At 51.4% G+C, this 21923-nt stretch overlaps 1 protein-coding gene across 1 annotated transcript in view; it reads right to left on the bottom strand.

Annotated features, from left to right (window-relative positions):
- The window catches only part of SUPT16H (SPT16 homolog, facilitates chromatin remodeling subunit), a 114398-nt gene that overhangs the window by 11261 nt on the left and 81214 nt on the right, over positions 1–21923 (bottom strand). The window contains exons 11-17 of the mRNA XM_075319628.1: positions 21840–21905; positions 21100–21195; positions 20874–20989; positions 20637–20790; positions 12680–12807; positions 7316–7451; positions 7102–7228 (exon numbers count right to left, since the gene is read on the bottom strand). Coding sequence (XP_075175743.1) covers positions 7102–7228; positions 7316–7451; positions 12680–12807; positions 20637–20790; positions 20874–20989; positions 21100–21195; positions 21840–21905 — 823 coding nt within the window. The remainder of the gene's footprint in view (positions 1–7101; positions 7229–7315; positions 7452–12679; positions 12808–20636; positions 20791–20873; positions 20990–21099; positions 21196–21839; positions 21906–21923) is intronic.

Here is a 21923-nt window from a genome sequence, read left to right as displayed (position 1 = left end):
CGGGTTCTCCAGTTTTAGTGCCAAAGCAAGAAGGAGGAAGCCAATAACTGGTTTAAACAAATTAACTCCGAATAACATCGGAGAACTGAAAAACCGTTCAACATGAACAACATGTGTACCCGCAAACAACAAAAAAACATCCCGAAGGACAACAGGGCGGGTGCTGGGTCTCCCAATAAGAGCTAGAAGAAAAGGAATTTACGGTAAGTAACAAAATTCCCTTCTTCTTCAGCGCTCTATTGGGAGACCCAGACGATTGGGACGTCCAAAAGCTGTCCCTGGGTGGGTAAAGAAATACCTCATGTTAGAGCTGCAAAACAGCCCTCCCCTACGGGGGTGTCACTGCCGCCTGCAGGACTCTTCTACCTAAGCTGGCATCCGCCGAAGCATAGGTATGCACCTGATAATGCTTGGTGAAAGTGTGCAGACTGGACCAGGTAGCTGCCTGGCACACCTGTTGAGCCGAAGCCTGGTGACGTAATGCCCAGGACGCACCCACGGCTCTGGTTGAGTGGGCTTTTAGCCCTGAAGGAACCGGAAGCCCCGCAGAACGGTAGGCCTCTAGAATTGGTTCTTTGATCCATCGAGCCAGGGTGGCTTTAGAAGCCTGCAACCCCTTGCGCGGACCAGCGACAAGGACAAAAAGTGCATCGGCACGGCGCATGGGCGCCGTGCGGGAAATGTAGATTCTGAGTGCTCTCACCAGATCTAGCAAACGTAAGTCCTTTTCATACCGGTGAACCGGATGAGGACAAAAAGAAGGCAAGGATATATCCTGATTAAGATGAAAAGAGGATACGACCTTAGGGAGAAACTCCGGAATAGGGCGCAGCACTACCTTGTCCTGGTGGAACACCAGGAAGGGAGCCTTGGATGACAGAGCTGCCAGCTCAGACACTCGCCGAAGCGATGTGATCGCAACAAGAAACGCCACTTTCTGTGACAGCCGAGAAAAGGAAACTTCCTTCAGAGGCTCGAAGGGCGGCTTCTGGAGAGCAACTAGTACCCTGTTCAGATCCCATGGATCTAACGGCCGCTTGTACGGGGGCACAATATGACAGACCCCCTGCAGGAACGTGCGCACCTTAGAAAGACGTGCTAGACGCTTCTGAAAAAACACGGATAGTGCCGAAACTTGCCCTTTAAGGGAGCTGAGCGACAAGCCCTTTTCTAACCCCGATTGCAGGAAGGAAAGAAACTTGGGCAATGCAAATGGCCAGGGAGACACTCCCTGAGCAGAGCACCAGGATAAGAAAATCTTCCACGTTCTGTGGTAGATCTTAGCCGAATTCGACTTTCTAGCTTGTCTCATTGTGGCAACGACTCCTTGAGATAATCCTGCAGATGCTAGGATCCAGGACTCAATGGCCACACAGTCAGGTTCAGGGCCGCAGAATTCTGATGGAAAAACGGCCCTTGGGACAGTAAGTCTGGTCGGTCTGGCAGTGACCACGGTCGACCGATCGTGAGATGCCACAGATCCGGATACCACGACCTCCTCGGCCAGTCTGGAGCGACGAGTATGATGCGGCTGCACTCGGATCTGATCTTGCGTAGCACTCTGGGCAAGAGCGCCAGAGGCGGAAACACGTATGGGAGCTGAAACTGCGACCAATCTTGAACCAAGGCGTCTGCCGCCAGAGCTCTTTGATCGCGCGACCTCGCCATGAATGCCGGGACCTTGTTGTTGTGCCGGGATGCCATTAGGTCGACGTCCGGCACTCCCCAGCGGCGACAGATTTCCTGAAACACGTCCGGGTGAAGGGACCATTCCCCTGCGTCCATGCCCTGGCGACTGAGGAAGTCTGCTTCCCAGTTTTCTACGCCTGGGATGTGAACCGCGGATATGGTGGATGCTCTGTCCTCCACCCACATTAGAATGCGCCGGACTTCTTGGAAGGCTTGCCGACTGCGCGTCCCTCCTTGGTGGTTGATGTATGCCACCGCTGTGGAGTTGTCCGATTGGATTCGGATCTGCTTTCCTTCCAGCCACTGTTGGAAGGCCAGTAGAGCAAGATACACTGCTCTGATCTCCAGAACATTGATCTGAAGGGTGGACTCCTGCGGAGTCCACGTCCCCTGAGCCCTGTGGTGGAGAAATACTGCTCCCCACCCTGACAGACTCGCATCTGTCGTGACTACTGCCCAGGATGGGGGCAGGAAGGATCTTCCCTGAGACAATGAGGTGGGAAGGAGCCACCATTGTAGGGAGTCCTTGGCCGTCTGGGAAAGCGAGACTTTCCTGTCCAGGGACGTTGACTTCCCGTCCCATTGGCGGAGAATGTCCCATTGAAGTGGGCGCAGATGAAACTGCGCAAAGGGAACTGCTTCCATGGCTGCCACCATCTTCCCTAGGAAATGCATGAGGCGCCGCAAGGGATGCAACTGGCCCTGCAGAAGAGATTGCACCCCTGTCTGTAGTGACCGCTGCTTGTTCAGCGGAAGCTTCACTATCGCTGCTAGAGTATGAAACTCCATGCCAAGATACGTTAGTGATTGAGTCGGTGATAGGATCGACTTTGGAAAGTTGATGATCCATCCGAAAGACTGTAGGGTCTCCAGCGTAGCATTCAGGCTGCGCTGACATGCCTCTTGAGAGGGAGCTTTGACCAATAAATCGTCTAGGTAAGGGATCACCGAGTGTCCCTGAGAGTGCAAGACTGCTACCACCGCCGCCATGACCTTGGTGAAGACCCGTGGGGCTGTCGCCAGACCAAATGGCAGAGCTACGAACTGAAAATGGTCGTCTCCTATCACAAAACGTAGAAAACGTTGATGTTCTGTAGCAATTGGCACGTGGAGATAAGCATCTTTGATGTCTATTGAGGCAAGGAAGTCTCCTCTGGACATTGAGGCAATGACAGAACGCAGGGTTTCCATCCGGAACTTCCTGGCGTGCACATGTTTGTTGAGCCGTTTTAGGTCCAGAACAGGACGGAACGAGCCGTCCTTTTTTGGAACCACAAAGAGATTGGAGTAAAACCCTTGCCCTTGTTCCTGAGGAGGGACTGGGATCACCACTCCTTCCGCTCTTAGGGAGTCCACCGCCTGCAGCAGAGCATCTGCTCGGTCTGGATGTGGGGAGGTTCTGAAGAACCGAGCTGGAGGACGAGAATTGAACTCGATTCTGTACCCGCGAGACAAAATGTCCGTCACCCACCGGTCGTTGACCTGTGACATCCAAATGCCGGAAAAGCGGGAGAGCCTGCCCCCGACCGGCGATGCGGAGGGAGGGGGCTGGAAGTCATGAGGTAGCCGCTTTGGAAGTGGTACCTCCATTTGCTTTCTTGGGGCGCGTGTGAGCCCGCCACGAATCTGAGTTTCTTTGCGTCCTCTGAGTCCCTTTGGACGAGGTAAACGGTGTCTTGCCCGAACCTCGAAAGGACTGAAACCTCTGCTGCCACTTTTTCTGCTGAGGTTTGGTTGTTCTGGGTTGTGGTAAAGAGGAGTCTTTACCCTTGGACTGCTTAATGATATCAGCCAATGGCTCGCCAAACAGTCTCTCTCTAGATAAAGGCAAACTGGTTAAACATTTTTTGGAACCAGCATCTGCTTTCCAGTCCTTTAACCACAAGGCTCTGCGCAAAACTACCGAATTGGCGGACGCCATTGAGGTGCGACTGGTAGATTCTAGGACCGCATTGATAGCGTAAGACGCAAACGCCGACATCTGCGTGGTAAGGTGCGCCACTTGCGGCACTGCTGGATGTATGATAGCATCCACTTTTGCTAAGCCAGCTGAAATAGCCTGGAGTGCCCATACGGCTGCGAATGCCGGAGCAAACGACGCGCCGATAGCTTCATAGACAGATTTTAACCAAAGGTCCATCTGTCTGTCATTGGCATCTTTAAGTGAAGCGCCATCCTCCACTGCAACTATGGACCTAGCTGCGAGTTTGGAAATCGGGGGGTCTACCTTTGGACACTGTGTCCAGCGCTTGACCACCTCAGGGGGGAAAGGGAAACGCGTATCTTTAGATCGTTTAGAGAAACGCCTTTCTGGGTGAGCGTCGTGCTTCTGGATTGATTCTCTGAAGTCAGCGTGATCCAACAAAGCACTCAATTTACGCTTGGGATAAAGGAAACGAAACTTCTCCTGCTCCGCAGCCGCCTCTTCTGCTGAAGGGGCTGGGGGAGAAATATCCAACAGCCTATTGATGGCTGAGATAAGGTCGTTTACCATGGCATCCCCATCAGGGGTATCCAGGTTGAGAGGGGTTCCAGGAATGGATTCCTGATCACTCTCATCAGACACATCACAGGGAGACTGATTGCGCTGAGACCCTGAGCAGTGTGATGACGTCGAGGGTCTTTCCCAGCGAGCTCGCTTAGGGTGGCTGGGGCTATCATCTGAGTCATAATCCTCGGCCTGTGAAGCCGGGGACCCCCCTGTGGGCTGGATTAATTCCAAGTGAGGGGGACCTGAGGACAGAGGCCTCGCCGTGCCCAAAGACTGAGCCCCATGCATAGATTGCAAGGTTTCAAGGATTTTTGCCATAGACACAGACATATTATCAGCAAAAACTGCAAAGTCTGTCCCTGTCACCGGGGCAGAACTTACAAGCGTCTCAGCCTGGGTCACTACCTCTCCTGACTCCGGCTGGCGAAGCAGCACCGGGTCGGAGCATTGCACACAATGGGGGTCATCGGAGCCTGCTGGTAGATTAGCCCCACATGCAGCACACGCAGTATACACAGCCCTAGCCTTGGCAGCCTTGCGTTTTGAGGATGGCATGTTGTTGCTTCCACAGAGGGATCTGGGAGATGCAGCCAGAAGCGACCTCACAGTGCAAGAAATACAATATCTCTATATCCTACACAGTACACCGATACACCGTGAGGCACTAGAGGGACCAGCACAGAAAAATCGCTTACCGCCCGCTTAAAAAGCGGGTGTGTGGTCGCCAGATAGCCCCTAGTCCAGGTCTCCCAGAGCCTTGCGTCCTTCCTCCAGCCAGACTGCATGTAATGGCTGCCGGCGTCCTGAGAGAGAAGGGGGGCGGGCCCTGGGCGTTCCTGGCTAAGAGCGGGAAGCCTGCTTCCCTCTGTGCCTAGTGTGAGGGCTGGAGCATGTAAATCAGGCTCCAGCCCTCGTCGCTGCTAGCGAACAGCGTCTCTCCCCTACCCTGAATGACAGGGTGGGGGCGGGAACGAATCGGAGCTGCCGGCGTCCTAGGCCCAAAAAGCCGGGGACTCAATTTATAACCGCCGCCGCCGTAAAAGCGCGGACGGCGGATCCCCGGCGCACCACAAGTCACAGCAGCGCCGCCCGGTCCAGAGGGGGTCGGCGCTGCGTTCCCATACACAAAAAATCCCCCAGTAATCTGTAGGGACACTAACTCCAACGTTGCGGTCCCCGGCGCACTACAACACCCAGCCAGCCCGGAGTGTGTCTGTGCCTGCCGGGGACACAGAGTACCTGTATGATGCAGGGCCTGTCCCCGATCGTACTCCTGCTCCGTCTCCATCAGGTTCTAATGGGTCTGTGGATGGAGCCCGGCGTCAGAGCTGAGAGGCCGGCAGGATCCCACTTCCACAGAGCCCTACCAGGGGATGTGGAAGGAAAACAGCATGTCAGGCTCCAGCCCTGTACCAGCAATAGGTACCTCAACCTTACAACACCATCCAGGGGTGAGAAGGGAGCATGCTGGGGACACTATATGTGTCCTCTTTTCTTCCATCCGAAATAGTCAGCAGCTACTGCTGACTAAAATCTGTGGAGCTATGCATGGAATGTCTGACCTCCTTCGCACACAAAGCTAAAAACTGGAGAACCCGTGATACCACGGGGGGGGTATAGCCAGAGGGGGAGGGGCCTTGCACTTTTAATGTAGTGCTTTGTGTGGCCTCCAGAGGGCAGTAGCTATACCCCAATCGTCTGGGTCTCCCAATAGAGCGCTGAAGAAAATGGGAACAAAATTCCAAGAGTGGTGAAATCCCGAAACCCCCCCTTTCCTCCCCACACTCACAATTATTGGCACAGTCATGGCAGACAAGGGGTCGAAGGTTACTGCTCAGGGGTGCCATTGCAACATGATATTGGTGACATTTTAATGGTAGGTGATCAATGTCACTGTAGTTAAAAACTCCTTTTTATTGTCACTACAAGTAAAAGTAACATATTGTTCAGAATAGAACACGCACTTTTCCTCCCAAAAATTTGGAAGGAAAATGAGGGATGCGTCAAATAATCCGAATGCAGCTTACCGGGAGGTGGAGAATGGGTGCTGGGTGCTGTGTGCTGGCTGCGGTGGGGGCAGTGCTGGCTGCGGTGGGGGCAGTGTGGAGCAGGGTGGTGTAGCGGGTGTCTCAGATGCTCTGTCGGCAGTGCGGTCTTCAAATAATGGAGCCCGGAGTCGGCGCGCAGATGGCGCTCTCTACTCAAGAGCTCATCTACACACACGCCGCCTCTGGCCCATTGATCTCCCAGCAGCGGTGTTGAGGAACATGGCGCCCGGAGGTGGGGCATGCGCAGATGAGATCTCACCTTGTCATTGAGCAGAGAGCTCAATCTATACACACGCCGACTCCGAACGCAATTTCTTTGCAGCCCGCACCACCGACAGAGCATCTGGGACACCTGTCACACCTCCCTGCTCCACACAGCCAGCACAGCCCCCACCGCAGCGCCTGCAGCATCTCCCTACTCCAGCACCGCCCATGCCTCCTGTGACCCCGGCTCCACCACCGCTGTCCCCTCCGGTAAGACACCACCAGAGTATAAGATGGACCCCTTTTTAATTTTTTTTAAACCTTTTTTTTTCTCTAAATTTGGGGTGTGTCTTATAATCTGGTATGTCTTATAAAATGAAAAATACAGTATATCTGTGTACACTAATCAGTATAATTTCACTACTGCCACACCAAGAGCAAGTAAAGTGCAATTATCAATGGGTTGTAAATGACAGATTGCCATTTCTCATGCTCCTATTACAGTAGTAATATAAGGAGAACAGCTAAATTAAGATTAAGCTGATTTTTTTTTTAATTTTAGGACTGTTGGCTATTTTGACAATAGAGGCTGGTAAATTGTCAGCTTTCTGTAGACTGAAGCACAGGAACCCGTATGAATGATGGCTTCTTATGAAGGGTCACACTTACCATTCACATGCGCCTCAAGAGAGCCCTGCATTCGCTTCTGGGCGATGTTGGGCCTAATGTACAAGTCTTTCAATTTTGGATTACTGCGATTAAGATTAATGACAAGAGAATCTTGCTTTACAATGCCCTGTAGAAAGAATTGTCAACAATTATTAATTATTAAAAGAAGTCAACCAGGTACAATAGAGACAGAGAAGTCATCTACTTTTCTCACCTCTTTCTCCTTCTCTTCTGCCTCCCTTGTCTTGTATCGTTTCTGCACTTCCTTGATAATTCGGAAAGCGTTCTGTAGGTTAATTGATGGCACAGAAGTCTCTCCAGGGGTCTTCATATTGGAGGCCCGGTATGTTCTGAATGACGAAGAATTGCAAAGAAATTAAGAAAAAGAGAATTTTGTTTACTTACCGTAAATTCTTTTTCTTATAGTTCCGTAATGGGAGACCCAGACCATGGGTGTATAGCTTCTGCCTCCGGAGGACACACAAAGTACTACACTAAAAAGTGTAGCTCCTCCCTCCTAGCATATACACCCCCTGGATAACCAAATATAGCCAGTTTAGTGCAAAAGCTGAAGGAGGACAGCCACCCACAAGTAGAGATAGAGCAAAAAACCGGAACAACCGGAGCCTCTGTCTACAACAGCCGGTGAAAACACACGGAACAAGAAAACTGCCAACAGGCAACAGGGAGGGTGCTGGGTCTCCCATTACGGAACTATAAGAAAAAGAATTTATGGTAAGTAAACAAAATTCTCTTTTTCTTCATCGTTCCTTATGGGAGACCCAGACCATTGGACGTCTCAAAGCAGTCCATGGGTGGGAATAAACAGAAAACTGAGAAGTAGGCGAAACCTAACTTCACAAATGGGCGACAGCCGCCTGAAGGATGCGTCTGCCCAAGCTCGCATCTGCCGAAGCATGAGCATCCACTTGGTAGTGCTTCGAAAAAGGTATGCAGACAAGACCAAGTGGCAGCCTGACAGACCTGCTGAGCCGTAGCCTGGTGCCGGAAAGCCCAAGAGGCACCGACAGCTCTGGTCGAGTGTGCCTTGATCCCCGGCGGGGGAAGCACCTGAGAACACTGGTAGGCATCGGAGATGGCCGACCTAATCCAACGAGCTAGGGTCGGCTTAGAAGCCGAGAGGCCCTTGCGCCTACCTGAGGTCAGCACAAAAAGAGAGGTGCACCGCCTAAGAGCAGCGGTGCGAGACACATAGATCCGGAGCGCCCGCACCAGATCCAGAGTAGGCAACGCTTTTTCAAAGCGATGAACAGGAGCCGGACAAAGGGAAGGCAGGGAAATATCCTGGTTAAGGTGGAAAGGAGATACCACCTTAGGAAGAAAGTCCGGAGTCGGATGGAGAACCACCTTGTCCTGATGAAACACCAAAAAAGGTGACTCCGAAGAGAGAGCAGCCAAATCAGAGACTCTCCTGAGGGAGGTTATGGCCACTAGAAAGACCACTTTCTGTGAAAGACGAGACAAAGAAACCTCCCTAAGTGGCTCAAAAGGGGGTTTCTGCAAGGCCGTGAGGACCAGATTAAGGTCCCAGGGATCCAAAGGACGCCGGTAAGGCGGAATGATGTGAGATGCGCCCTGCATGAAGGTGCGCACCTGAGCCAGTCAGGCGATACGCCGCTGGAACAAAACTGACAGAGCCGAGACCTGACCCTTGAGGGAAGGGAGGGATAGTCCTAGCTGCAGACCGGACTGTAAAAAGGACAGAAGGGTCGGCAGGGAAAAAGGCCAAGGAGCATGGCTGGAAGAGCGACACCAGGACAGGAAGATTCTCCAGGTCCTGTGATATATCTTGGCCGAGGAAGACTTCCGAGCCCGAGTCATAGTGGAGATGACTTCAGGAGGGATACCAGAAGTCGTCAAGATCCAGGACTCAAGAGCCACGCCGTCAATCTGAGAGTCGCAGAATTCTGGCGGAAAAACGGACCTTGTGAGAGAAGGTCTGGACGGTCCGGAAGATGCCACGGCACCTCCACGGACAGGTGGAGCAGGTCTGGATACCAAGCTCGCCTGGGCCAGTCTGGAGCAATGAGGATAACCCTACGGCCCTCCATTCTGATCTTGCGCAGGACTCTGGGCAAGAGAGCTAGAGGGGGAAACACGTAAGACAGACGAAACTGGGACCAATCCTGAACCAGCGCGTCCGCTGCAAAGGCCTGAGGATCGTGGGAGCGAGCCACGTAAACCGGAACCTTGTTGTTGTGCCGGGATGCCATTAGGTCCACTTCCGGAGTGCCCCACTTGCGGCAGATTGTCCGAAACACTGCCGGATGCAGAGCCCACTCGCCGCTGTCCACGGTTTGACGGCTGAGATAATCTGCCTCCCAGTTTTCCACGCCTGGGATGTGGACTGCGGATATGGTGGACTTTGAGTCCTCCGTCCACTGAAGGATGCGTTGAACCTCCAACATTGCCAGGCGGCTGCGTGTCCCGCCTTGGTGATTGATGTAGGCAACTGCTGTCGCGTTGTCTGACTGGACTCGAATGTGCTTGCCCGCCAACAGATGGTGAAAGGCTAAGAGAGCTGGAAGCACAGCTCCGATTTCCAGCACATTGATAGAGAGGGCTGATTCGGACTGAGTCCAAGTGCCCTGCGCTCTGTGGTGGAGATATACTGCTCCCCAGCCGACTAGACTGGCATCCGTGGTGAGGATCATCCAGGACGGGGCCAGGAAGGAACGTCCCTGAGACAGAGAGAGGGGCCGAAGCCACCACTGAAGGGAGCCCCTGGTCTGTGGCGACAGAGCCACCAACCTGTGCAAGGAGTAAGTCCGCTTGTCCCAACAGCGGAGAATGTCCAGCTGCAGGGGACGCAGATGGAACTGGGCAAAGGGAACCGCTTCCATTGACGCCACCATCTGACCCAGCACCTGCATTAGGTGCCTGATGGAGTGACGGCGAGACCTCAGTAAAGAGCGCACCGCCAGATGGAGGGACTGCTGTTTGACTAAGGGCAGCTTTACAAGTGCCGGCAAAGTCTCGAACTGCATCCCTATTCTATCCTGTAGCCGTGGGAGATGATATCCCGCACCGCACCCACTGATCGGAGACGTGTTGAAACCACACGTCGCCAAAGTGGGAGAGTCAAGAGGAGGCTGCCTTAGTGGCAGTGGCTCCTGAGGACTTCTGAGGACACTGCTTCGTGCGCTAGCTGGGTTTTCGGTCCTTGGCTGAGTTAGTGGACGAGGCCGAGGGCTTAGAGGATGACCAGTTAGAGGAACGAAAGGAACGAAACCTCGACTGGTTCCTGCCCTGGACAGGTTTCCTGGTTTTAGTTTGAGGCAAGGAAGTACTCTTCCCGCCAGTAGCTTCCTTAATGATTTCATCCAGTTGTTCGCCGAACAGCCGGGACCCAGCAAATGGGAGCCCAGCAAGGTACTTCTTGGAAGAAGCGTCTGCTTTCCACTCTCGCAGCCACAAGATCCTGCGTATAGCGAGGGAATTAGCCGAAGCCACCGCCGTGCGGTGAGAAGCCTCCAGAATGGCAGACATGGCATAGGATGAAAAGGCTGAAGCCTGGGAAGTTAAGGCAACCATTTCGGGCATAGAGTCCCTGGTGAGGGAATGCATCTCCTCTAGAGAAGCAGAGATGGCTTTGAGAGCCCATACTGCTGCAAAAGACGGGGAGAACGAGGCCCCTGCCGCTTCATATACAGATTTGGCCAAAAGGTCAACCTGGCGGTTAGTGGAATCCTTAAGTGAGGTGCCATCAGCCACAGATACAACTGTCCGGGCTGAGATTCTAGACACCGGAGGGTCCACCTTCGGTGAATGAGCCCACTCCTTGACCACGTCTGGTGTAAAGGGAAAACGGTCATCAGAACTACGCTTTGGGAAGCGTTTGTCAGGACAGGCCCTGGGCTTGGTCACAGTGTCCTGAAAACTGGAGTGGTTAAAGAACACACTCCTTGCTCTCTTAGGTGATGTAAACTGGTGCTTTTCTACCAGAGAGGGTTGTTCATCCGATACTGGTGGATTGAGGTCCAGTACAGAATTAATGGACGCAATCAAATCACTAACATCTGCATCACCTTCGGTGAGATCAATGGGGCACATGGAGGTAGCGTCCGAGCCCACAGTAAAGGCATCCTCCTCGTCCTGTGATTCAGCTCATGAATCAGAGCCGCGGGACGAGGAAGGAGAGGAACCCCTGCGTCTCCGTTTAGGAGGACGGGGTCTGAGCTCTGTGAGCTCTGCTGAGCGAGCCATAGCAGCAGAGGCGCCCTGAGAAGGGGGCTGATGCATGCTCAGCAGAGTCCGGGACAACTGTCCCATGGAGTCGGCAAAGGACTGGGAGATAGACTTAGAGAAGGATTCTACCCAAGCCGGGGGTTCAGCCACCGGAGCCGAAGCAGCCGGAGGGACCACTGGGAGTGAGACTCCAGGCTGAGGCACCACCATGTTAGGGCAGGCATCACAATGTGGATATGTGCTCGGTTCAGGCAGTACGAGCTTACATGCAGTGCATATTGAGTACAGCCTTGCAGCCTTGCTCCTTGTGTGAGACATGCTGCTGAAGTGGGAGTTCTGAGTAGAATGGCCCCCAGAGAGTATATAACTAGGTCCACAACCAGAGGTTGTGGCTTACCCGACCGTTTGTGTGCCCTCCAGATCCCACAGACCGGACCCCCAGAGAGATGCTGCAGGCAGCTCCAATCAGTGTGAGAACGCTGATAAAATGGCGTCGGAGCGAGTAGAGGGGGCGGGGCCTATCTCAAAGAGCGGGATCCGGAGGGCAAAGGAGGTATACAGGGGAGGGAATCTTTCCTCAGAGAGGAGTGTCCCTTCCCTGTGCTGAACAGCCGCTGGGCGGAGACGCACTGTCCCCCTGCATGATTGGCATGCAGGGGCAGTGAAAACGAAAGTAGGCCTCAGACGAAGCCGGGGCCTAAATTTAATAATGCGGCCGGCGCGCAGGCACCATCGGCGCGGTTCTCCGGTGAAAACCAGAGAACCGGCCGGAAAGTCAGCATAGTTTTACAGCACACTCTCCCCCACAATAAAAGTACAAGGGACCCCCTGATAACCACGTCTCAGATACTTAGCTTGTGAGACGCAGGGCCAGGTCCCTGAGGGATGAGTGCTCCGTCCGGAAGGATCCAAAAGGGGCTGCGGATGGAGACCAGTCTCCTGCAAGGCAGTGAGAACCGTGCTGGCTCCCACTTCAAGCCAGAGCCCCAGGGGATGGTGAAAGAGCGCGGCATGAAGGGCTCCGGCCCTGAAATCAACCTTAACAGCACCGCCGACACAGTGGGGTGAGAAGGGACATGCCGGGAGTCCAGGCTTGGACCCGCTTTTCTTCAAACTCTTTTCAAAAATCAAAAACAGATGAGGATGCATGTGTGGATGTGTGCCTCCTGAACACAAAGCATTGAACTGGCTATATTTGGTTATCCAGGGGATGTATATGCTAGGAGGGAGGAGCTACACTTTTTAGTGTAGTACTTTGTGTGTCCTCCGGAGGCAGAAGCTATACACCCATGGTCTGGGTCTCCCATAAGGAACGATCAAGAAAAGAAAATTCTATACAAACCTAACTGTTGTACCAAATATTACTTACATTTCCTTCACAAACGTGGCATCTGGGTTAGGGAAAATATTGCCTTCATTTCGCCCTAATGCACTTCCAGGGCAGTAGAAGTTGATACGGAGATACGTATAATCACCTTCAACTGACATACTAATATTCTGTATATGAGGAAACAGAAAACTTGTAAGAAAAATAATATAGGACACCCAAAAGCATACAATAAGCAATTACTGATTACAAATAGGTATCCAATCTCTAGATCTCACATGTAAATCCAATTCAAAATAGCACCATGTGTTATTAAAACATAAACTTTATTATAAATAGTCTAAAAAAGAGAATTTTGTTTACTTACCGTAAATTCTTTTTCTTATAGTTCCGACATGGGAGACCCAGACCATGGGTGTATAGCTTCTGCCTCCGAGCATATATACCCCCCGGATGACAAATCCAACCAGTTTAGTGCAAAAGCTGAAGGAGGACATCCACCCATAAGTAGAGAGAGTAAAACCCGGAATAACCGGAACCTCTGTCTACAACAACAGCCGGTGAAAACACACGGAACAAGAAAGCTGCCAACAGGCAACAGGGAGGGTGCTGGGTCTCCCATGTCGGAACTATAAGAAAAAGAATTTACGGTAAGTAAACAAAATTCTCTTTTTCTTCATCGTTCCTTATGGGAGACCCAGACCATGGGACGTCTCAAAGCAGTCCATGGGTGGGAAATAAACAGAAACTGAGAAGTAGGCAAAACCTAACTTTACAAATGGGCGACAGCCGCCCTAAGGATGAGGCTGCCCAAGCTTGCATCTGCCGAAGCATGAGCATGCACTTGGTAGTGCTTCGAAAAGGTGTGCAGACTAGACCAAGTGGCAGCCTGACAGACCTGCTGAGCCGTAGCCTGGTGCCTGAAAGCCTAAGAGGCACCGACAGCTCTGGTCGAGTGCGCCTTGAACCCCGGCGGGGGAGGCACCTGAGAACATTGGTAAGCATCGGATATGGCCGACCTAATCCAACGAGCTAGGGTCGGTTTAGAAGCCGAGAGACCCTTGCGCTGATCTGTGGTCAGCACAAAAAGAGAGGTGCACCGCCTAAGAACGGCGGTGCGTGACACATAGATCCAGAGCGTCCGCACCAAATCTAAAGCATGCAACGCTTTCTCAAAGCGATGCACAGGGGCCGAACAAAGGGAAGACAATGAAATGTCCTGGTTAAGGTGGAAAGGAGACAACACCTTAGGGAGAAAACCCGGAGTCGGACGGAGAACCACCTTGTCTTGGTGAAAAAAACAAAAAGGGTGACTCCGAAGAGAGCACAGTCAAATCAGAGACTCTCCTGAGAGAAGTTATGCCCACCAGAAAGACCACTTTCTGTGAAAGACGAAACAACGAAACCTCCCTAAGAGGCTCAAAGGGGGGTTTCAGTAAGGCCGTGAGGACCAGATTAAGGTCCCAGGGATCCAGAGGCCGCCGGTAAGGCGGAATGATGTGAGATGCGCCCTGCATGAAGGTGCGCACCTGTGCCAGTCGGGCGATACGCCGCTGGAACAACACTGACAGAGCCGAGACCTGTCCCTTGAGGGAATTGAGGGATAGTCCTAGCTGCAGACCGGACTGTAGAAAGGACAGGATGGTCGGCAAGGAAAAAGGACAAGGAAAAAGGCCAAGGAGGATGGCCGGAAGAGCGACACCAGGACAGGAAAATTCTCCAAGTCCTGTGGTAAATCCTGGCCGAGGAAGAATTCTGCGCCTGAGTTATAGTGGAGATGACCTCGGAAGGAATGCCTGAAGCCGTAAGGATCCAGGACCCAAGAGCCACGTCGTCAATCTGAGAGCCACAGAATTCTGGCGGAAAAACGGACCTTGTGAGAGGTCTGGGCAGTCCGGGAGATGCCACGGCACCTCTACGGACAGACGGAGCAGGTCTGGGAACCAAGCTCGCTTGGGCCAGTCTGGGGCGATGAGTATGACCCGACGGCCTTCCATTCTGATCTTGCGCAGGACTCTGGGCAAGAGAGCTAGAGGGGGAAACACGTGGGCCAGACGGAACTGGGACCAATCCTGAACCAGCGCGTCCGCCGCCAAGGCCTGAGGATCGTGGGAGCGAGCCACGTAAACCGGGACCTTGTTGTTGTGCCGGGATGCCATTAGATCCACTTCCGGAGTGCCCCACTTGCGGCAGATTGACCGGAACACTGTCGGATGCAGGGCCCACTCGCCGCTGTCCACGGTTTGACGGCTGAGATAATCTGCCTCCCAGTGTTCTACGCCTGGGATGTGGACTGCGGAATGCGTTGAATTTCCAACAGGGCTAGGCGGCTGCGAGTCCCCCCCTGGTGATTGATGTAGGCAACTGCTGTCGCGTTGTATGACTGCACTCGAATGTGCTTGCCCACCGACCGGTGGCGAAAAGCTACGAGAGTTAGGAGCACAGCTCTGATTTCCAGCACATTGATCGAGAGGGCTGATTCGGACGGAGTCCAAATGCCCTGTGCTCGGTGGTGGAGAAACACTGCTCCCCAGCCGGATAGACTGGCATCCGTGGTGAGAATTACCCAGGACGGGGCCAGAAAGGAGCGTCCCTGGGACAGAGAGAGGGGCCTAAGCCACCACTAAATAGAGCTCCTAGTCTGTGGCGACAGAGCCACCAGCTTGTGCAAGGAAGAGGGCCGCTTGTCCCAACAGCGGAGAATGTCCAGCTGCAGGGGACGCAGATGGAACTGGCAAAGGGAACCGCTTCCATTGACGCCACCATCTGACCCAGCACCTGCATGAGGTGCCTGATGGAATGACGGCGGAGCCTCAGCAGAGAGCGAACCGCCAGATGAAGGGACTGCTGTTTGACTAAGGGCAGCTTCACAAGTGCCAGCAGAGTCTCGAATTGCATCCCTAGGTACGTAAGTTCCTGGGTCGGGGTCAGAGTGGACTTGTAGCGAGAGTGAGCGAGACACTCCGCTGAGAGTGAGCGAGACACTCCGCTGACAGTCTGCACTGGATGAAGCCTTAACTAGAAGGTCATCCCGGAAAGGAATCACTGCCAACCCCTGGAGGTGCAGAACCGCAACCACTGCTGCCATGACCTTGTGAATACACGAGGGGCCGTGGCTAACCCGAAGGGGAGAGCCACGAATTGGAAATGTTCCTCTCCGATTACAAAACGTAGCCACCGCTGGTGTGAAACTGCGATTGGCACATGCAGATAGACATCTGTGATGTCGATGGATGCTAAGAAATCTCCTTGGGTCATTGACTGATCGCAGAGACTCCATGCAAAAATGCCGCACCTGAACATGCTTGTTGAGAAGCTTGAGATCCAGGTCGGAAGGCACCGTCCTTTTCGGGGACTAGGAAGAGATTTGAGTAGAAATCTCAGAACCGTTCCCAGTCGGGAACTGGTACAATTACTCCATTGGCCTGCAAGAATACCACGGCCTGTGAGAAGGCGGCGGCCTTGGAGCAGGGGGGAGGTGACAGAAAAAAATCTGTTTGGCGGGCTGGATAGAATTCCATTCTGTAGCTGTGGGAATGGTATCCCACACCCACTGATTGAAGACGTGTTGGAACCACACGTCGCCCAAGCTTAAATTATCATCGGCTCTGTATTTTCGGGGCGGCCGGGACTCGAACTCGTGGAGCTGTGAGTTCATTGTTTCAAAGGCAGCAGCTTTACCACTGAGCTACTGCCTCTATTTGGGAGAGCCTGCCACTGACCAAGGCCGTTGCTGGCGCGGCCAGATAATCAAGAGGAGGCTGCCTTGGTGGCAGCAGCTCCTGCGGACTTCTGAGGACGCGGCTTCATGCGTCAGTTGGTTTACGGACCCTGGCTGAGTTAGTGGACGAGGCCTAGGGCTTAGAGGACGACCAGTTAGAGGAACGAAAGGAACGAAACCTCGACTGGTTCCTGCCCTGGGGGTTTGTGGCATGGAAGTACTCTTCCTGCCAAAAGCTTCCTTAATAATTTCATCCAGCTGTTCCCGAATAGATTGGTCCCAGCAAAAGGGAGCCCAGCAAGGAACTTCATAAGAAGCATCTGCCTTCCACTCTCGAAGCCACAGGAGCCTGCGGATAGCGAGGGAAGTAGCCGAGGCCACCTCAGTGCGGTGACAGTCTCCAGCATGGCAGACATGGCCTAGGATGAAAAGACTAAAGCCTGGAAGTTAAGGCAACCATTTCGGGCATAGAGTCCCTGGTGAGGGAATGCATCTCCTCCAGAGAAGAAGAGATGGCTTTGAGAGCCCGCCCTGCTGCAAAAGATGGGGAGAACGAGGCCCCTGCCACCTGATATTTAGGTTTGGCCAGAAGGTCAACCTGGCGGACAGTGGAATCCTTAGAGAGGTGCCGTCAGCCTCTGATACAACTGTCCGGGCTGAAAGTCTAGACACCGGAGGGTCCACCCTTGGTGAATGAGCCCACTCCTTGACCACCTCTGGTGGAAGGGGAAAACAGTCATCAGAACCACCCTTTGGGAAGCGTCTGTCAGGACGGGCTCTGGGCTTGGTCACAGTGGGCTGAAAAACTGGAGTGGTTAAGGAACACACTCCTTGTTCTCTTAAGGTATACTGATGCTTTTCTGCCAGAGGGGGATGCTCCCCTGATACAGGCGGATTGAGGTCCAGTACAAATATAATGGACGCAATCAAATCATTAGCATCTGCGTCACCTTCGGACAGATCAATGGTACATGAAGTAGCGTCCGAGCCCCTAGTAAAGGCATCCTCCTCGTCCTGCGAGTCAGCTCGTGAATCAGAGCCGCGGGACGAGGAAGGAAAGGGGAAACTGCGTCTCCGTTTTAGGAGGATGGGGTCTGAGACCAGATGAAGAATCCTCTGTGAGCTTTGCTGGGCAAGCCGTAGCAGCAGAAGTGCCCTGAGAAGGGGGCTGATGCATGCTCAGCAGAGTCCGGGACAGCTGTCCCCTGGAGAGAGGGATTATACTCAAACCGGGGGTTCAGCCACCGGAGCCGGAGCAGCCGGAGGGACCACTGATGAGCTTCCAGGCTGAGGGACCACTATGTTAGAGCAAGCATCACAATGTGGTTATGTGCTCGGTACAGGCAGTACGAGTCTACATGCAGTGCATAGTAAGAACAGCCTTGCAGCCTTGCTCTGATGTGAGACATGCTGCAGAAGTGGGGGCTCTGTCCAGAATGACCCCCAGCAGAGTATATAAACAGAGTATATAAGCAACTGCACAACCGGAGGTTGTGACTTGCCAGACCGTTTAACATAGAGACATCTCTGTGCCCTCCAGATCCCCCAGCCCAGGCCCCCATTTGTCACAATGTGGATATGCAGACATTGAGAACGCTGATAAAATGGCGCCTGGAGCGAGGAGAGGGGGCGGGGCCTACTCTGAGAGCGGACTCCAGAGGGCAAATGAGGCATACAGGGGAGGGAATCTTTCCTCAGTGAGGAGTGTCCTCCCCTGTGCTGAACAGCCGCTGGGCGGAGCCGCACTGTCCCTCTGCATGACTGACATGCAGGGGCACTGAAACCGAAAGTAGGCCGCAACTGAAGCCGGGGCCTAGATTTTTACATGCGGCCGACGAGCAGGCACCCTCGGCGCGGTTCTCAGGAAAAACCCAGAGAACCGGCCGGAAATCACAGCAAAGTTAACAAACACACTCCCCCCTCAATAAATGTACAAGGGACCCCTGAATAACGTCTCAATACTTAGCTTATGAGACGCAGGGCCATGTCCCTGGGGGGGGGGGTAAACGCTCCGTCCGGCAGGATCCTGACAGGGCTGCGGATGGAGACCGGTCTCCTGCAAGCAGAGAGAACCGTGATGGCTCCCACTTCAAGCCAGAGCCCCAGGGGATGGTGAAGGAGCGCGGCATGTAAGGCTCCAGCCTTGTAAAGTCAACCTTAACAGCACCGCCGACACAGTGGGGTGAGAAGGGACATGCCGGGAGTCCAGACTGGACCCGCTTTTCTTCCAAATCTTTGAAATCAAAAATCAGAGAATGCATGTGTGTGTGTGACCTCCTGAACACAAAGCATTGAACTGGTTGGATTTGTCATCCGGGGGGTGTATATGCTCGGAGGGAGGAGCTACACTTTTAGTGTAGTACTTTGTGTGTCCTCCGGAGGCAGAAGCTATACACCCATGGTCTGGGTCTCCCATAAGGAACGATGAAGAAATAGACAATAAACAAAGTGATCCTTCACCTATTAAAACAGAGATTGTTCCAGCAACTCGACAGACAAACGTATAGGGCCTGGGCCAATCTTAAAAAGAGGGGGAGCTATTTAATTCCCCTCTGTAACCTAAGCCAGAGAGAGATGATTACGTGGCACACATGTATATACCACCTATGATAATTGTCAATCTCCACTGAACATATAAACAGTCAATGGATTGATTGTTATAAAATTGTTCCCAAATATATCGTTACTTAGGTTGAAAAAAGACCTAGGTCCATCTAGATCAACCTTCCTCCACCAGTTCTACATTTGGTCACTAAGTCATTTATAACCAACAATGTTGTGTGTAGTGAGGAAATCATCCAGCCCTTTTTTGAAAGCTGTTATAGTATCTGCCATTACTACCTCTTGTGAGTAATGTGCAGTGAGTGCCCCCTGGTCCTTAGTACTGTCTTTGGAAGAAATAAGTCATGTGCCAGTCCTTTATATTGACCACACCTGTATTTATACAAATAAATGAGATCTCATCTGAGACGTCTTTTTTTCTAAGCTAAACATATCTAACTTTTTCAACCTGTCATCATATGGGAGGCCTTCCATTCCTTGTAGTAGTCTAGTTAGCCGCCTTTGAACTGACTCTAACTTCTGAATGTCCTTTTTAAAATGTGGAGTCCAAAACTGGATCCCATATTCCAGATGTGGCCTTACAAGGGATTTATAGAGGGGTAACAATACGTTGGGATCACGGGATCTAATCTCTCTTTTTATACACCCTAGAATCTTGTTTGCTTTTGCAGCTGCTGCTTGACATTGAGTGCTGCTGCTCAGCTTATTTGTAATGAGAATACCCAAGTCTTTCTCCTCTTCTGTAGTCGCGAGTTTACTTCCATTTAATGTATACGCAGCTATAGGATTACTCCGTCCTAGGTGCATTACTTTACATTTATCAACATTAAATCTCATTTGCCAAGTATCTGCCCATTCTGACATCTTATCCAGATCTTTTTGTAATATTGTACTATCAAGGTCAGTTTTTAATATCCTACATATCCGGCAAAAATGTATATCAATCACAGCACATCTGCATGCAAAATAGTTCCAGCATGTGTGTGCACCTATAAAATAAAAAAAAAAACACAATCGCTTATCAATGCTTTGTAGGCAATTACACACATATAAGGTAAAATAGGGTCACATATGTGCAGGTATCTACTCAGTAGTTATTCATAATCCAAACAGTATATATAACAACATGTCCCACCCGTGTGTATAAGGCGTTTACATCAAATAACACACAATTCAGAAGGATAAATATATCTCTTGTATAAGGGTTCAGAACTGTTACACTCACTATTCTATATCATTAAATGGCACAAAAAATTCTCAAATCCCCAAAAGCATATATAACGAGAAAAAAAAGAAACAAAATTAAAACATGCGCTTTTCATAATTGGTGGCCTGTCAATTCTGATTTCATATATCCATATTGGTTGTAGTCATTAGTGAAAACTGATCTGCCGGCTAAAACGGTTACCTTAAGAACAGCGTATTGTAACTATAGATCCGTGCGCCTTGTAGTCAAAATTCTCGGAAAAAAAAAAAAATTTTTTTTTACAAACCAAAAGGCATGAATAAATCATACGCCATCCCTGGTTCCTAGCCAGCTTGGGCATAAGTGTTCTGCAAGGTAGCCATAGGAGCTTGCCACGCTGTTCTGGATACACTCGGCACACGCATGCCCACAGTCTACTTTATTTGGAATGAACTCAGCCAGAATTTTGATGCTGACAACTCAGCAGGATACAATAAAGCTCAGTGTACATGGAGCTGCTGCTCACTCACCTTGATGGTGGCAATATGGAAGGGAGTAGCTATTCCAAACACAGGCATAATCACAGTCTCATACTTTTTGTCTATATAGATCTTCATCTCCCGAATTTCAGACTCTTTTGGAATCTGAGAGGAGTTTTTATATGAAACATTAGACTTGCGAGCCCTGGATAAAGAATAACAAATTAGTGACAGTGAATACAACTGCATAAAACAATATCAGCGAGATTGGTTAAGGTATGGATTTACTTCTGCGCCTGCTGCTCGCCCTTCTGTTCCGTTAGCCTTCTCCGTGCTTCATCGTTCAGTTGTGTCGCCAGCTCTTTCTGATGAGTCCGGCGCTTCTCCTCTGCCGTCATTTCATTCTATGGAAGAAAACAGCAGTGAAGCGGCCACGAACAGCACAAGATAGGAAAAGAAAAACCAAGACATCTCAAGTCTGGAAAAGGAATTCAAGTTCAAACACAAAACGTACTCTAGTTCTTTCCGTAAGCAGCGCTGCAGCACGAGATCCTCGGTCAAGAAGATCCTCAGCTTCATCCTTTTCTTCATCCTCCTCTTCATCTTCATTCTGAGGAGACAGATCAGTAATTACATGGTGCTGTGATAAGTATACTAATACACTATGGCTTAAAAAAAACAGTCAAAGGCCTCTTTCACACGTCTGTGGTGTAGGTGCGTAAGTGTGTATTCCATTTGCTGTAAGTGTGCTTTCCATGTGACATCCGCATAGCACATGGACAGCATGAACTTCTATACTCACCTGCCTATGGTACTTCTGCTGCTTCCACGTCTGGGGTGCAGTGAATATGCATGAGCATAATGAGTGGGCCCAGAAGAAAGTGAAAACAGTGCTGAAGACCGTAACGCCAGAGACAGGCAAGTATAGAATATCATTTTATTTCAAAGACACTTTTTCTCTGGTGCGCGTCACACTGATGTCACACGGATCACATCACTGTGCAAGCTGTGTGACATCCTTGTTGCCGGAGAAAAAAAAAAAATTGGACATGTTGCGTGGAGTACACGGACATGAGTGTTATCCACACAGACACACGATCCATGTGAAAACACAGACATGTGTGCAAGCCCATTGATTTTAATGGGTCTGTGTGTGTCCGTGTGAAAAAGGAAGTCACGTACCGGAAACACGAGCGTGTGAAGGAGGCCAAAGGATGTTTTTCAAGAAACTGAATTTTATGGCTGTCCGGTTACCTTTAAGAAGATTCCAACATTCTTCACTTTTTTCTTAACACCAGTTAGGATAGTTGCTGGTCCCTCCTAAGAAAAATTTACAGG

The sequence above is a fragment of the Anomaloglossus baeobatrachus genome, chromosome 1 (assembly GCF_048569485.1).
Source record: "Anomaloglossus baeobatrachus isolate aAnoBae1 chromosome 1, aAnoBae1.hap1, whole genome shotgun sequence".
Classification (NCBI taxonomy): domain Eukaryota; kingdom Metazoa; phylum Chordata; class Amphibia; order Anura; family Aromobatidae; genus Anomaloglossus; species Anomaloglossus baeobatrachus.
The sequence above is the reverse complement of the archived record's forward strand: the minus strand, read 5'-3'. Positions and strand labels throughout refer to the sequence as shown.